The 14,076-nt window shown below is 42.2% G+C and overlaps 1 protein-coding gene across 1 annotated transcript; it reads right to left on the reverse strand.

The window, feature by feature from the left end:
• Positions 1 to 1,835: 1,835 nt before the first annotated feature.
• RTP1 (receptor transporter protein 1) lies at positions 1,836 to 4,407 on the reverse strand (the record flags this gene model as incomplete). The annotated part of the gene is made up of 2 exons (XM_081302736.1): positions 1,836 to 2,355; positions 4,136 to 4,407. 2 exons carry the CDS (start codon positions 4,405 to 4,407, stop codon positions 1,836 to 1,838), a joined length of 792 nt encoding a protein of 263 aa, XP_081158862.1.
• Between the last annotated feature and the right edge of the window lie 9,669 nt (positions 4,408 to 14,076).

Here is a 14,076-nt window from a genome sequence, read left to right on the forward strand (position 1 = left end):
AATAATGTTTCTTTAAAAATTCCCAAGATTTCTCAAGTGGAGCCGGGGCTGAGAACCTCTGTGGAAGGCAGAGCCCTCTGAGAGACAGGGCCTGCCCACTAAGTGCCCTCTGTATCTAGCTCCTAAATCATGACTTGCTGCAGAGTAGATGCTCAGGATATGTGAACTGGGTAAAGAAATGAATACTGTGAGAATCAAGTGAAGGAAATCACAGCTAGTTACTAAAATCAGAGCAAGAATCAAACTGATTTCCAGCATCCCATCTTAACTATGGACTGAATTGGCCCAGAGTTGAAGCTAGCTGCAACCTCACAGGGGGTCCCAGAAAGGGGAGAGGGAAAGGTTCTGGGGAAAGATGCAGAAAACCAATGGCCCAGTATATCAGGAACAGTATGGAGAATTCAAACATGCATTAATGACCTCTAAGCCCAACTGAAGACATTCTGTCTTTATTTAAGTATCCCATCTTTATGTAAATGGCCCTTTTCTCTTCACCACAACAGATGATAGTGACTTGTTATTAAAGAGGAAAGTTGTAGGGGAAGGAGGACAGGGAGTCAGGTTATTAACAGAGGTGGATGAATAAGGGCTCTTCAACATCCAGGGTGGTATCCCATCTCCTGCCCTCTGCCTCTCCCCCATCCCAACCCCTACTGCCAGTCTCCTCTCCTGCCATCCAAACAATATTACATCCTATTTTAAAGGAATGTGAGATCCTAGGTACTTCTCTATGGACAAATCACTTGGCATCCTTAGTGTCCCCTCCTCTTTTTGAGGACACTCCATCCCCACGGTGTGGGTAGGCAGCCAATCTTTGACAAGATGGCCCATGTATAGCTGATGTGGGGAAGCTACTCAACTATAGTTGCAGCAAAAAAAAACAAACAAACAAACAAAAAAAAAAAACAATGGAGGCCAGGCTTCAACTCCAGTGTTCTGGCTATCAGCACTGCTAAGAATCTGAACTTTGAAAACCCCTCATTAAATGGAGAATCGTTATATATGTTTCCTAGAGATTTTGTGCTTTACTTCTAAAATGCTGTCTTCTAAACCTCCCCCAAAATTCTGTGCCAGTTCATTTGTACCAAGTGGGAAGCCTTGCTCTATAGGACTCTACCCCACCACCATCTTTCAGCCAGTCAGGCTCCAGGATCCTTCTGAGTGGAGAGAAGCTGGAAGCTGGGAAACAGAGTCAAGGAACCCTGTAGACCCAGCATCAAAGCAGCAGCCTAATGCCCTCAATCTCTCTTCTTTAGAGGGAAACCTCTGCTGGGTGCATGAGGCAGAGCTGTGGGTGAGGCTTCTGTAGTAGGCAGAGGTGAATTTAAGCCTGCATCTAGAGGATGTGGAGATAATGAGGAACAGGAGTGGAAACCTAACAAGAGAGCCAGGTCAAACTCATTGTTGTGGAAAGGCCTTTTCAGATCACCTAGTCCTGGAATTTTCAAACATTTTTAAGGCAATTAACCTTTTTTCATAAAAATAACTAAAGTAGAATTCCACCTGAGGTGCAGCTGTTCTGATAGAAGCAAGAGGAGTAAGTAAGAATTGGAGGTGGGTTGTTGGACCAGGAGTAGGAAACCCACCCACTCAGTCCACTTTCCAAATCCAAAAGTCCCTAAGGCACCTGCACAGAATTTTGGGATACTTGATCTTCCTTTGAAACACCCCGATCTATCCCAGATGGGGAACATAGGTAAACTGTCCAGAGTCCCCACTGAGACAAGGACAGCATTAGAACTAGAACTTGATCCCATTCCCAGGCTAGGTCTCTTCTCACCCGCTCCCACCAGCCAGCAAACCCCACCCCAAGCCTCTGGCCCACCGAGGAGGGCTTAAAAAGAGCTGCGGAAGGAGAACTGTAGGTAGATGATCAACAGGAGAACAGTGGCCCAAAACAAGCACCAGGGAATAGAGCAGAAGTTGCAGCCCGAGCCCTCCTCAGCCTGAGGCTTGGTGGGACTGGGCGCCCTGGAGAAGGTGTAAGTGGTCGCCTCCTCCTCCAGCAACTTCTCGCTGGGCTTCCAGTGCACGATGCCTTCCTGGCAGGCCTCGCAGAACTCTCCCCGGTGTCGTCGGTGGTCCTGGCGGCTGGCCACGTGGATGCGGTACTGGCCGCCGCGCTCCCCGTAGCACTGCTCGCGCAGACTGGTGATGAGGTTGTCCACCAGGCTCTCGATGTTCTCCTCCAGCATGCTGGACTCGTCCAGTCGCGCCGTGCCACACTCGTAGCACAGCTGCTTGAAGACCCGCATGCGCACCGAGCCTGCACGCTGGGCTCGGTCCAGGTACATGTGGAAGAGGATAACCACGTGGGGCGATTGCCAGGTGTGCCAGCACCAGGAGCAGTGGAACCTGCAGACAGGGGAAAGGAAAAGAAGACCGGACTGTGTGGAGGCAGAAGAAACAGGCCCAGGAAGTGGGTGAAGGGACATAGAGGGTCAGCAGCGCCTGGAGGTGGGGGCGGTGTGTTGACAGCCCCTTGGGTTTATCAGCCCCTTGGGTTCCCCAAGAGGCTGCCCAACCGGCCCCATTGTTAGCACCCCTGGGGCTAGAACAGGTTCCTTGGGAGTGGCATCCCACTGTGCTGTGTCTCCTGGGTGCTTTACAGAGGCCTCTGCCCCCTCCATCCCAGTTTCTTCAGGACTTGCTCCCAGATCTTTCTCTCTGGGCATCATTTCTCATCTGTAAAATGAGTGCACTAGGTGATTCCTTCCTGCCCAAACTGCCTAGGAGTCTGATCGTACAGGTACAGCCCTCATCAGATTGGAAATGCACAATCTATCTGCACATTCCTATGTCAATGCTGTCTGTGGTCCAAATCAGGAAAAAAAACCACATTATCACCTATCAGTCTCAAGTCAGTGCCAGAGTTAATGCATGCCAAGGCCTAGAAGTAGGGGCAGTCTGCGCCCAGATGTCTATAATTTCCCAGGCTAACTGGGTCCAGCTGGGGATCACAGGTCACAGGCCAGTGCTGGGCCATAAACCCTCCCTACTCAGTCCCCCAAGTCTTTCATGCCTTCAAGAAGCTTCTGAGTCCTTCAGGCAAGTGGCATCCTTCCCATCTGTTGATTTGGGAGTTTGATGTTTTCATGTTCATTTCTTCTTATTTATTCATGTCATTTTGGGACTATTTTTCCCTCTCATCACAGACTACTAAACTTGAATTTTAAAATGTCAAAATCTCAGAAATCTCCCAAATAATTCTTCATTTTTCTCTGAGATACAGAACCTAAGAGAGCCATCCATGTACATACAGCCAGCGGGGCGCTGAGCCAGTGCCCAGTAATGCTTCTTGAATTGAATTGAATTGACTGAACCAAGCAAAGCAGGAAGCCTTGCTTCAGATTCCAAGCTGAACCACTCAACCTCCCCATCTTATGTCAAGAGGTAAGTCTTGACCCTATGACAAGACCCATAGACAAGAGTACTAGAAGGTTGTCTCAGATATTATTGCATATACAAAGCACTTAGGGAATCTTATTAAAATGCAGATTCTGATTCAGGTCTAGAATGGAGTCCAAGATTCTGCATCTCTAGCAAGTTCTAGATGATGCTCCCTGGACCACAAAGCAAAGAACTAGAACTAACCCTTCATTTTGCAAATGAAGAAAGTGAAGTCCAAGAAAAATATTGAATTGCTCAAGAGCCATGGAATCAATAGTAGAGCTACTTTAGAACACCACGTGTGTTTGATATTTTAAATCAAACCAAGCTGAGTTAAATAGATTAAAATTGAACTGGCCCAGGAGCAAAGCACAAACCACACCATGGACCTCAAGCCTCCCATCTTTCAGTTTTCAACTATTTGTTTTTAAATATTAAAATCTGAAAATGTGCAAGATGCTAGAGTTTAGGACTAATAATCTATCCTACCTCTTGATTCTCTGGATGAGGAAACTGTGAGAAAAAAAAATTACGCAGGTGATGGATCAGTAGAAGAGCTGGAATCAAAGGCAGGCATCTAAGCTCCTTTTGGGGGACTTACTCTGCTTCCCAGTCTACACTAGTCTGACAGTGAGATTGAAGCTAAGCACTTGGGTTCTGCAAATCCTTATCTTTCCTTGCAAGATACCCCAGGGCTAGGGACTTGGGGACTGCCTACATGGCCCCTACTTTCTGAGCTACTCACCTGCCTGAGGCATGCAGTTCCAGGTACTGCTTCCAGCCAGGGGCCAGCACGTTATGCTTGAGGTTGGGGTCAATGATGAGGTCCCAGCTGTCAGCTGGCTTAGCTTCCTCCATCTTCTCATAGAAGACTTTCTTCCACTCACCTGTGGTCACACTTTTACACATATCCTCGTCAGTGTTAAGGGAGGGCAAGCTCCACTTTAGTGAGAATGTGGAGAATGAGGGCAAGTGCAGGGCAGGGCAGCGCAGTCTCCACGGTCTAAAAATCCTCATCGACAGGACCAGAAGGAAGCAGGACCCAGCTCCCTCCTTTGTCCGCAGAGGAACCTGTTTCCAAGGCAACCAGGCAGGGCGCCAAGAGACAGAGCTTGGAGAGGAGAGAGTCTCCAAAGAGGTGTTTCAGGGCCCGAACTGAGACTGCAGAGGCAGGATTTGCAGGTCTCAGTGATCCAAGACAGCACAGGGGCCTGAAGAGGCTCTGAGCTTCAGACCATTCTTACCTTGGCCTGCAAAGGGCATGGAGAAGTGAGGACTTGAGAGGTGGCTCAATTTCACCTGTTGCCCCTGGAGGCATCATCAGTATCTGGCTGCTATGGTAACCATGATACCTTAGGGAGTCAAGTAGAAATAAGATGTGGGAAGATGTAGACTGCTAGTAGGTAGAGCAATAATAATAAATTTTTTCTCTGCACACTTACCCATCCCGTGACTGATACACTGCCATTTAAAAAAAAAAAAAAACATAATTGGAGGTCTCTTAAACCACAGTGACTATTAACATTGTACAGATCAGCAGCCTGGGGCTCATCTGGCCCATAAATAGAGCTTCCATTGAAATCAAAGATGTAGACCCCATATCAATTCATTCACTTATTTATTTCACATATATTTATGCACCAGCTCTTATGCCAGATGCTTGTTCCTGAGTATGTACCCAATAACCATAATGTGATGAGATTCCTGCTGTCAGGGCTATGCAAAAGAGCAGCCATCTGTGCACTAAGGTAGAAGCCATTGCATCAGCCAGGGAGGAGTAGACAAGATGATTTCCAGGGTGATTTTAGAGGGGCATTACACACACAGAAAAACTGCCTTTATTATAGGTAACTGCTACTTTTTAATAAATTATTTTTCCTCAAAAATTCATATGGAATTATTATGTAAAAATTATAAAAATAGATAATATTAAACAAAGGTAAGACTCTTCCATCATACTCCAGCCAAAATGATTATAATTAATATGATGCAATTTTCCCACACATGTATGTATGTGTATATATAAAAATCTACATACACATTGTGACATATTAAATAATAATATATCATGAATATTTTTCCAGGTAATTAATATTATTCCAAAGCAGTGTCATGTAGGGTGCCTACACTCTGTTGTATGGATAGGCACAATTTATTTAGCCAATCTAGTATTTTGAGGCATTAAAGTCTTATGTCAGTCCCTTACAAGTGAACCATGTATCTGTATAGTTTGATCAAGAAGTTCATGAACCTAGATTCCAAGCACCGGAGACAATGCTTCATGCAATCAGAAAACATGCCTCAACTCCATTCTTCAAAAGTTTGGTGTAGCTAGCAGAATCTGAGCAAAATCTCCAAACAGTGTGAATTATGGACAGCCTGCAGATCCTGAAGTTTGGGGATTTAAAAAAAAAAGAATAGCCTAAAAATCCAATCTCCCCTCTGAGGAGAGAGACCAAAGACCACCTTCCAAGTGCTCCAATGCCTCTGCATGAACCCTTGATACCTTGATTTATATTATTTTAACCTGCATTGATTTATCTTAGCAATAAGATAATGAGGACGCAGTGTACAGATCTCGCATAGCTTACTGAGGTTTTTTTTGTTGTTGTTATTTTTGGGGGGTTTTTTTTGGTTTTTAATTACCTTATGTCTTCATAAGTATCCATTCTGATACACTTAATATGCATCTTTTCATTTTGGTAAAATATGTGTGGATGTTAAATGTAGATATCTTTTTAGTTTGCATAGTAACAGTAATCACTATATAGTACTTACTGGGAACCAGCTATTGTCCTAAGCACTTTATACATATTAATTTATCTCTCCTTAATAACAGTCTTTATTTAGGTAAAATATTTTTCTTTTTTTTTTTTACTTGTCAATGGACCTTTATTGAATTGATTAACTTATTTATATGCAGTGCTGAGAATTGAACCTAGTACTTCACACATGCTAGGCAAGTGCTCTACTACTGACCTATGACCCCAGACCCCCCCAAAAAATTATTTCTTACCTATGGTAAGAAATAGCAGCAGCAGCTCCATTTTATAGGTAGGTAAGCAAAAGCAGAGAGGTTGCCCAAGATTCAGTAGCTAATAATTAGTTGAACTGGGACTTGAACCTATATGATTATCTCCAAAGCCTCAGCTTTAAATATTATGCTGTCCAGCATGATATCTAGAACATAACAATTGCTAATTAAATATATATACCTGCCCTATTTTCACTGAATATGGACATTCTGGACTCCAAGGATTAGAGACCCTAAGAATCCATATTGTTTCAGCAAAAGGTTCACTAGGCCACTTGGCGATAGTCCCCCATAAGAGGCGAGAGTAGAATTTGACCTTCCCGGCTCCCTGCTACCACTGAGGATGCTGCACACTTCTGGATTTCATGATGCAATAGCGTCCATAGACCCTGATGCTCCAGGTAGATATTTTAGAACTAAAAGAGAAGTTTAGCTTAAAATCTTGTCCAAAAAATATGGTACAGAAAGTCATCTCTACAGATGCACACCAGCCCTATGAAACTGTCATCATCTGAGGCCAAGCACTCTGCTTAGTGGAAAAAGCACTGAACCGGGAGTTAGGAGATAAAAATTCATACTCCTGCTCTGCCAGGGTTCTGTGACCTTGGGCAAATCTCTGTCTTCTCTGCCTTCATTTATCTGCTCAACAAAGAATTAGAGTAGATGACAAATCTAAGATCCACCTGATGGTAGCCATAGATAGTTGCAGAAAGATTTATACTTAGAAACCAGGCTCCTTGGAGAATAGGAGGTAGGATGGAGGAGGAAAGCTTCCAAGGCAGTGGGCCAAGTTGTGCCTGGAGCCAGGCTCTCTCTCCTTGGGGCCTATGACATAGTTGGAGAACACTGGGGAAAGTGTCACTCTGCTAGATTTGTACTGAAGAAAGTGAGAAGGATAGAAATCAAATCTAGAACCACTGAACATTAACACTGAGAAGAACTTCTAAGTTCTTTGGATACTTCCTTAAACAGTTAATCCTTTGGGTTGGCCTTTTTGTCTCTGAATTAAGGCAGTCGACCCCCAGATAAGTAACTTAACCCCCAGATAACAGACTTAACCAGCCTCAGAATTGTGAACAGGAGCTACCTCAGGTGGCAGGAAGCCACAGGCCAAGGTAAGAAGGCTGGTGACTCTCCAGAAAATATGTGAAGCTGAAAGGAACTTACAAGAAAAAGCGTTACCCACATCCAGAACAAATCCTCTAAAAGTATTTTGCAGTTGGTTGCTACAATAAACAGTATGATGAAAAACAAGACAGAAAGTAAGAATCACCAGAGCTGTGTGTGTGTGTGTGTGTGTGTGCGCGCTTGTGTGTGTGTGTGTGCATGTGTGTGTAGCCAGCTGATGCAATCCCCATTGGCACAAATTAAGTTTAATTTAGGACCTGAGCTTGCGATGCAGAGGCCAATGCAATACATCCTACTGTATAGCAGTGTTTTCTCTAATAAAAATAGTTCTAACAAGATAAAAAACATGTGCTGTTGCAACTTGCTCTTTATCAAGAGAGCTATGATGCTGCGGAATCCACAATTTAGAGATTGCCTATCTAGCCATCTTTAAAGCTATGGGCCTCACTCTGATCAATTTTCTTAGAGTTTATGATCATAGTTTAAATGCCTAAAATGGTTTAAACCAAAACCCCCTACCAGAAAATAGAGCAATTATAAGAAAAGAAAGAAACCTTGTCTCTACTTTGTTATTTAGCTCAATAGAAAATATTTTATAAACGGTATTATTTTATAAAAATGAAAACTGTCACTTAAAGATGATACATTAATAAAAAGTGATTTTCAACCAAGGACAATTCCCTGTGGTGTCTAAGTGGCATTTTGAGAGATGGAGGGATATGTTTGGGGGCTAGGCCAATGACGAGAAGAGTCTAATGACACTCAGTGACCAGGAACCAAGAATCTAAATGTGCCTAACTGTCCCTCAACAAAGAATCTTCCTTCCCAGAATGTCCCACCTATGTTGAGCCAGCACAGTAAACCTCTCCATGATCCATTGATTGAAAATGCCCAGATAGTAGTGTCAACTTTCAGTTCAAAGGAACCATTATTTTCTTCCCTTGTGGAAACCTTTTTTCTTTGGGAACCAAGATCTCAACAACAGCAGAGTTCAAAGCTATTGGGACGGGAAGGGAAAAAGAATCACTAGTTTACCATTAGGGATAATATTGAGATTGTCATTTCTTTTTCTATCTATCCCTTAATCCTTGGAACTGGGAAAAAGCAGCTGATTCAGAACATTTGTCACATTCAAGAGAACATTATCCCAGCCCTGGAAGGTGCTGTCACCCAGTGGCTTCTGTAATTGAGTCTTCCAAAAATTATCCTGCTATTATACCAGGCCAGCTTCTTCAGGGTGATTGATGGGCCATATGACAAAATTAATGAATTCTATGATCTTTAAAATGAGTCCTGGTCAGAAGCAATGCTGGGTGGAGCACCACAAGGGTAAACCAGGCATTCTCCAACTCCACTGCTAATGCCCAAATGCCTATAGCAGAGATGGACACTGGACCCTTGATCAGGGCATGAGTCTGTGGATAACCAGCCAACTACCAGGTGTCCAGATGATTACGCAGACCATTTCCATTAAAACAGTGATCTATTTTGATGGGATAGACCATGACTCTGGATATGAACCGTCTTTCTCTCTCTGCATTGCCTCTACCCTTGGTGAACTTCCATGATGCCCTTCTCACTATTCTGGTTTTCCTGTCTGGCCACTACACTTAGCTGCTTAAGCTCCCTTGCTGTATGTAGGTTGGTTTCCAAGAAGGCGCATTGCAAAAGGAAGGAAATGGAAGTTTCTGGTTGTCTTAGGGTAGAGTAAGAAATCCAGAACATCTCTCCTGTCATACTCTATTGGTGAAAGCAGTCACAGGGCCAGCTTTATTCAAGCAATGGGAAATAAGCTTCCTCTTTTTTTTGTTGTTGTTGTTGTTGTTTCTCAGAAGGCAGCTTTATTATATTTTCACCTTCAAGACCCAAGAGGAAACATTATTTTTATTTTATTTTTTATTTTTTTGACAGTTGCAGTAATCAATTTATTTTAAAATAACACCTTTAAGATAACATTGATTGTTTTTTACAATTTGCTTTGTAAATTAACTGAATTAAGAAAGACTACTCAATATATAGTCATTCTGAGAGATTTTAGTCAGAAAACCCTGTCAGATCTGATAGTGAGAAAAATAATATAAGCATTAACAAATTTGGGAGAATTTATAATGGAAAGCCAGCTGCCCAGAAACACAATCAGAATTCAGTTTATATCTATACATAATGATAGAAAGATATCCATAAAATTTATAGATTTATAGATCTATTGTTGAATTAATCTAGATTAAACACTAGAAAATGAACATAATTTGAGGCAGAATTATGTCTGTAGGTGCCGCAGTCCGGCTGCAGCAAACTAACCCCGGGGGTTGACGAACAACTTGTGTACATTGATACAGCAGGAGTGGGAGCCGTTTATTTTAGGACAGGAGTGGTATATATACATTCCACACAGCTTATCTAATTAACATAAACTAGATACAGCAGTCAACCAATAAGGAATCTCCACATTTAATGGCTCGATGGCGTTACTTCACAAACCACTCCCTCTGGCATTTTGCCAGGCACCATCCTGACTTGTTTACAGACTCTAACATTTCCCCCTTTTGTTTAATTTAAATAACGACCATAGTGGTTTTTACACAAACACCATAAATAATCTGTTACAAGCAGAAGGGGAGGATACAAAATGTCACAATACCAAGCCAATTGATGGCTCCATGCAAGAAGCCCTTGGAAAAATTATACCAGCAATGACACCATTAGCAAAGATACCGAGTTACAATTTGTTGTACATTACAGTTTATCTCAGTCCAGATAAAACAGTGTCTCAATAGATTAACTCTCAGGAAGCCTTACTGTGGTTGATGTCAGACTTACAGAATTCAGAGGACAAAGCAAAGCTCTCCTGCACTGTCCCACCAACTCTCACATCAGTCCACTGAGAGGCCACCTAGGATGCATGTCCATAATTTTTCCTTCTTTTTCCTGTTCTCCTTTTTGTCATCTCCTCTGTGATCTCTTCTGCCCTACTGTTCTGTCTTCAGGGCTCTGATTCAACTTTCCAAGTGGAGCATCTACAAGCAAACAAACTTTCCTCTTGCTAACACTGACCACTTCCCATTGCATATCCGTCATCTCTATTATTACTCTAACAAAGTTTATTTATGTCTTTGCATCCTATTATATCAAAGGCCTTCTACTCACTAAGGTAAAAGGAAGAAGGAAAGTAGAGAAAGGAGAAAATTCTGTATTGACATACACTGCCTTCCCTCTGACTAGGGTCTTTTCAAGTAAAGCAATAAAATGAGAAAGCTTGGTTCTCTTCTTTGGAAATTAGAGAAAACTCTCTAGACACCAAATGTGCATTTCATGGTAGACACAAAATAATTATGGATCACATTTGAATTAAATTACTTTGGCTACTTCTCTATCACATGACCAGCAAATATAAAGATGTACAGAACAGAGTCAAGGAGAACAAGGGGTCTTAGAGATGTCTCAGAATCATCTGAACTCCTGTGTCTTGTAGCCATGGGCCACTAGTTTAATCATTTGTGGTCAGAAATTTTCCATGTATTTTCATTTCCATTGTAATGACAACTTTATACATAAAAAATAGTTCAGGAGCTGGAGTTGTGGCTCAGTGGTAGAGCACTTGCCTAGCACATGTGAGGGACTGGGTTTGATCCTCAGCACCACATAAGAATAAAAATAAAGATATTGTGTCCATCCACAATTTTAAAAAAAATTTTAAATAGTTCAAATATGTTCCTCTTATGGCCTCATATACTTACCAGTAAATGTATATATTTAGAATATATAGTGTAAAAAACATGTGTGATTGGCTTAGAATGGTTTATCCAGGACTCTAACTTTACAAGGCAAAAGAATTTTCTATTAAAGGAATTTGACAATCCTGGGGAGCTATAAGAGTTAAATAAAATTCCATTTATTCAACATCTATCCATTGGTTAACTCCTGCATGCTAGACACTTACAGACTGTGAGAACATAAAGACACAATATGCTTCACTCTAATCTCTCAACCTCGTTTTCAGGGAAATTTATGGTGTTGATAAAAAATAAAAGACCACAGGGATTCCCCAACATCTGGAATGTTGCATGATGTATAGGAGATGCTCAAGAAATGTTTCTTGAATGAATGAATAAGAGTATTGCTGGATATCACATTCTAATGCCCAGCTTCTCAAAAATGAATTAATTATTCAGAGATGACTTTTGAACTTAGTGGAAAAAAATAACATTTACTCCCTCCCATTTTCATCTTTCTAAAGATACATAGTACTCATTTATGGAGTATAGTGAAGCATTTCAATACAAGTATACAATGTGCAAAAATCAGATCAAGGTAACCTCAGTCATTTATCATTCCTTTGGGTTAGAAACATCCAAAACCTTCTGCGATAACTATTTTGAAATCTAAAATAAATTGTGATCAACCATGTCATCCTACTGAACTATAGAATATTTGAAGTTATTTTTTATATCCAAATCACTCCTCTCTCCATCCCCCTTACCAAGGCTTCAACGTTTGATTCACTGTGGTTTGGAGGTTCATTTGGAGCTTTGAACATAATTTTGGAGTTGCAATATTTGACACAGGTGAAGGAATTTGGAGGGTCGTGTGTAGTGCAAACGAGACAAAAGACAGTGAAACAACTAGGTGCAGCCTTCCCTGCTGGTCACATCAGTTGTCCAATCAATGACTTCTCCAAACACTACTCTCACTTTTCTCTTAGAAGCCACTGTTCATCTTTCAAGGACCTTTGTTGATTCCTTTTAGATCTGATTCAGGAGGAGAGAGCTAAAGGAGTCCTCACTTGTTAGCCACTCAGGAGCCAGGAGTCCTCTGAGATCAGATTCTCCCAGAGCAGATAGTTTCTTCCCTGAAAATGAGGAAAAGAAGTCTTGGGAAGAGAGAGGCCTCATTTACATACTTCCTGGAATAAAGGCCCTTCCCTTGAGGTAGGTACAGGCCAGACCTGCTTTAAGGTTAAGAATGACAAGTTTGTTCATCACAGGCATGGCACTGAAGAGGAGGAAAGTGAGCTGAGACTGGAGCAGGTCACATCCAGGATTAGGGACTGGTCAGCAGGCACGTGTGAAGTGGGTCTTGTTGAAGACTGCCTGGGCCCCAGCATCAGGAGCTCCATGTCAGTTTCCAAGAGTTCCTGCCCAAGGAATCCTGGCAAGCACCACAGGAAGGTGGTGTGGCTTTCACACCAGGTAGAAGGGCAAGGGGTCTGTAGGCCCTTATTTGAGTACCTGCAAGGAGCATGTCCAGAAGCCCAATCAAAGAAACACTCCAGCAGGAACTGGTCAAGTCTGCACCAGAGTCAACTCCTGAGTCACAAAATCTGGTGTCTCCTTACATAGCAGCTTGTCCAGGGCTAACTAAAGGCTAACTAAGGGCTTTGGCCCATAGACTTTTCCACTGAGACAGTACCTTTATTATTTTCTTTGGTCTTTTTCCATTGTTTGACCCACGTTTCTGAAAGCAAAGACATCTGGCATGACTAAGTGATGCCACATACACTTACATGTATAACTAGGGCCATCTCAGGTATAAATATGAAATTTAATTAATACATATCTACATTAGAACCTACAGAAGAGAGAGAGTGAATTAATAAGACGTGGGAAAACAAGAAAGAGAGACAGAGGAGATCTGCATTCTGTCACTGCTTTGTCACTTTGCTATGTGACCCAGAGGATGTGGCCTGACTGCTCCTATGTTCACATGTCCCTAAACTCAGTAGAACCAAGAGAACTGTATGGTCTTAGAGTTTCCTCTCTATTCCAACAAGTTGTTGGTCACAGTTAGCATTGGAGGGGACAGGATCCCCTCTCCAAAAGACCCCATGACAGAGAAACCTGTTTATGGAGCTGCTTTCTATCTTCCCAAAGAGAGAATGTTCTTATGACCACAACTTTTTTTAGATGTTTTTTAAATAAATAAGGACTGCTGGTTATCTAGGAAGCGCCTCAAAGTTTTAAATGATTGAAGTTATAAAATACCACCACCTAAAACAGTTCTTGGTAATCTCTTTACCTGAATCAATGTGTTTCCCAGGTTTGTTTTGTTTTGTTTTTCCCTAATTCTTTGTAAACTCAACAGAGTCACAAAAGAATGATACCAAAATATGGGAATCAACACCTGCTCTCACACTTTAGAGCCATCCAACTGGACTAATTGTTTGGCAAGATACTCAGATTCTCTCATGATCTAGTCTCAATCTAATTTGCCAAACTGGCTATGCTTGTCCTTTCCCAACATAGGACCTGAAATCCTGGGTCTATGTCTTCATTCTTGTGCTTTCTTCACCCTGAAATGTCTTATTCCCCTCTGCACAAAGCCCCTTTTTTCACAGTCGGACATACCTACTCTCCCATACTGGGGTGAGGTAGAGGTGGGAAAATCCCTCTGTTCCCCTGGAGTAGCCCATCCATTCCATGCCATCCCCTTTATAAAGACTGCTAGCACAGACTGAGTGCTTTGCATGTGCCAAGCAGGTACCCTACCGAGAGTTGACATTTTCCCTTGCACTAACTCTGTGAAAT

This window comes from Spermophilus citellus (assembly GCF_964194105.1).
Source record: "Spermophilus citellus genome assembly, chromosome: 7".
NCBI lineage: Eukaryota > Metazoa > Chordata > Mammalia > Rodentia > Sciuridae > Spermophilus > Spermophilus citellus.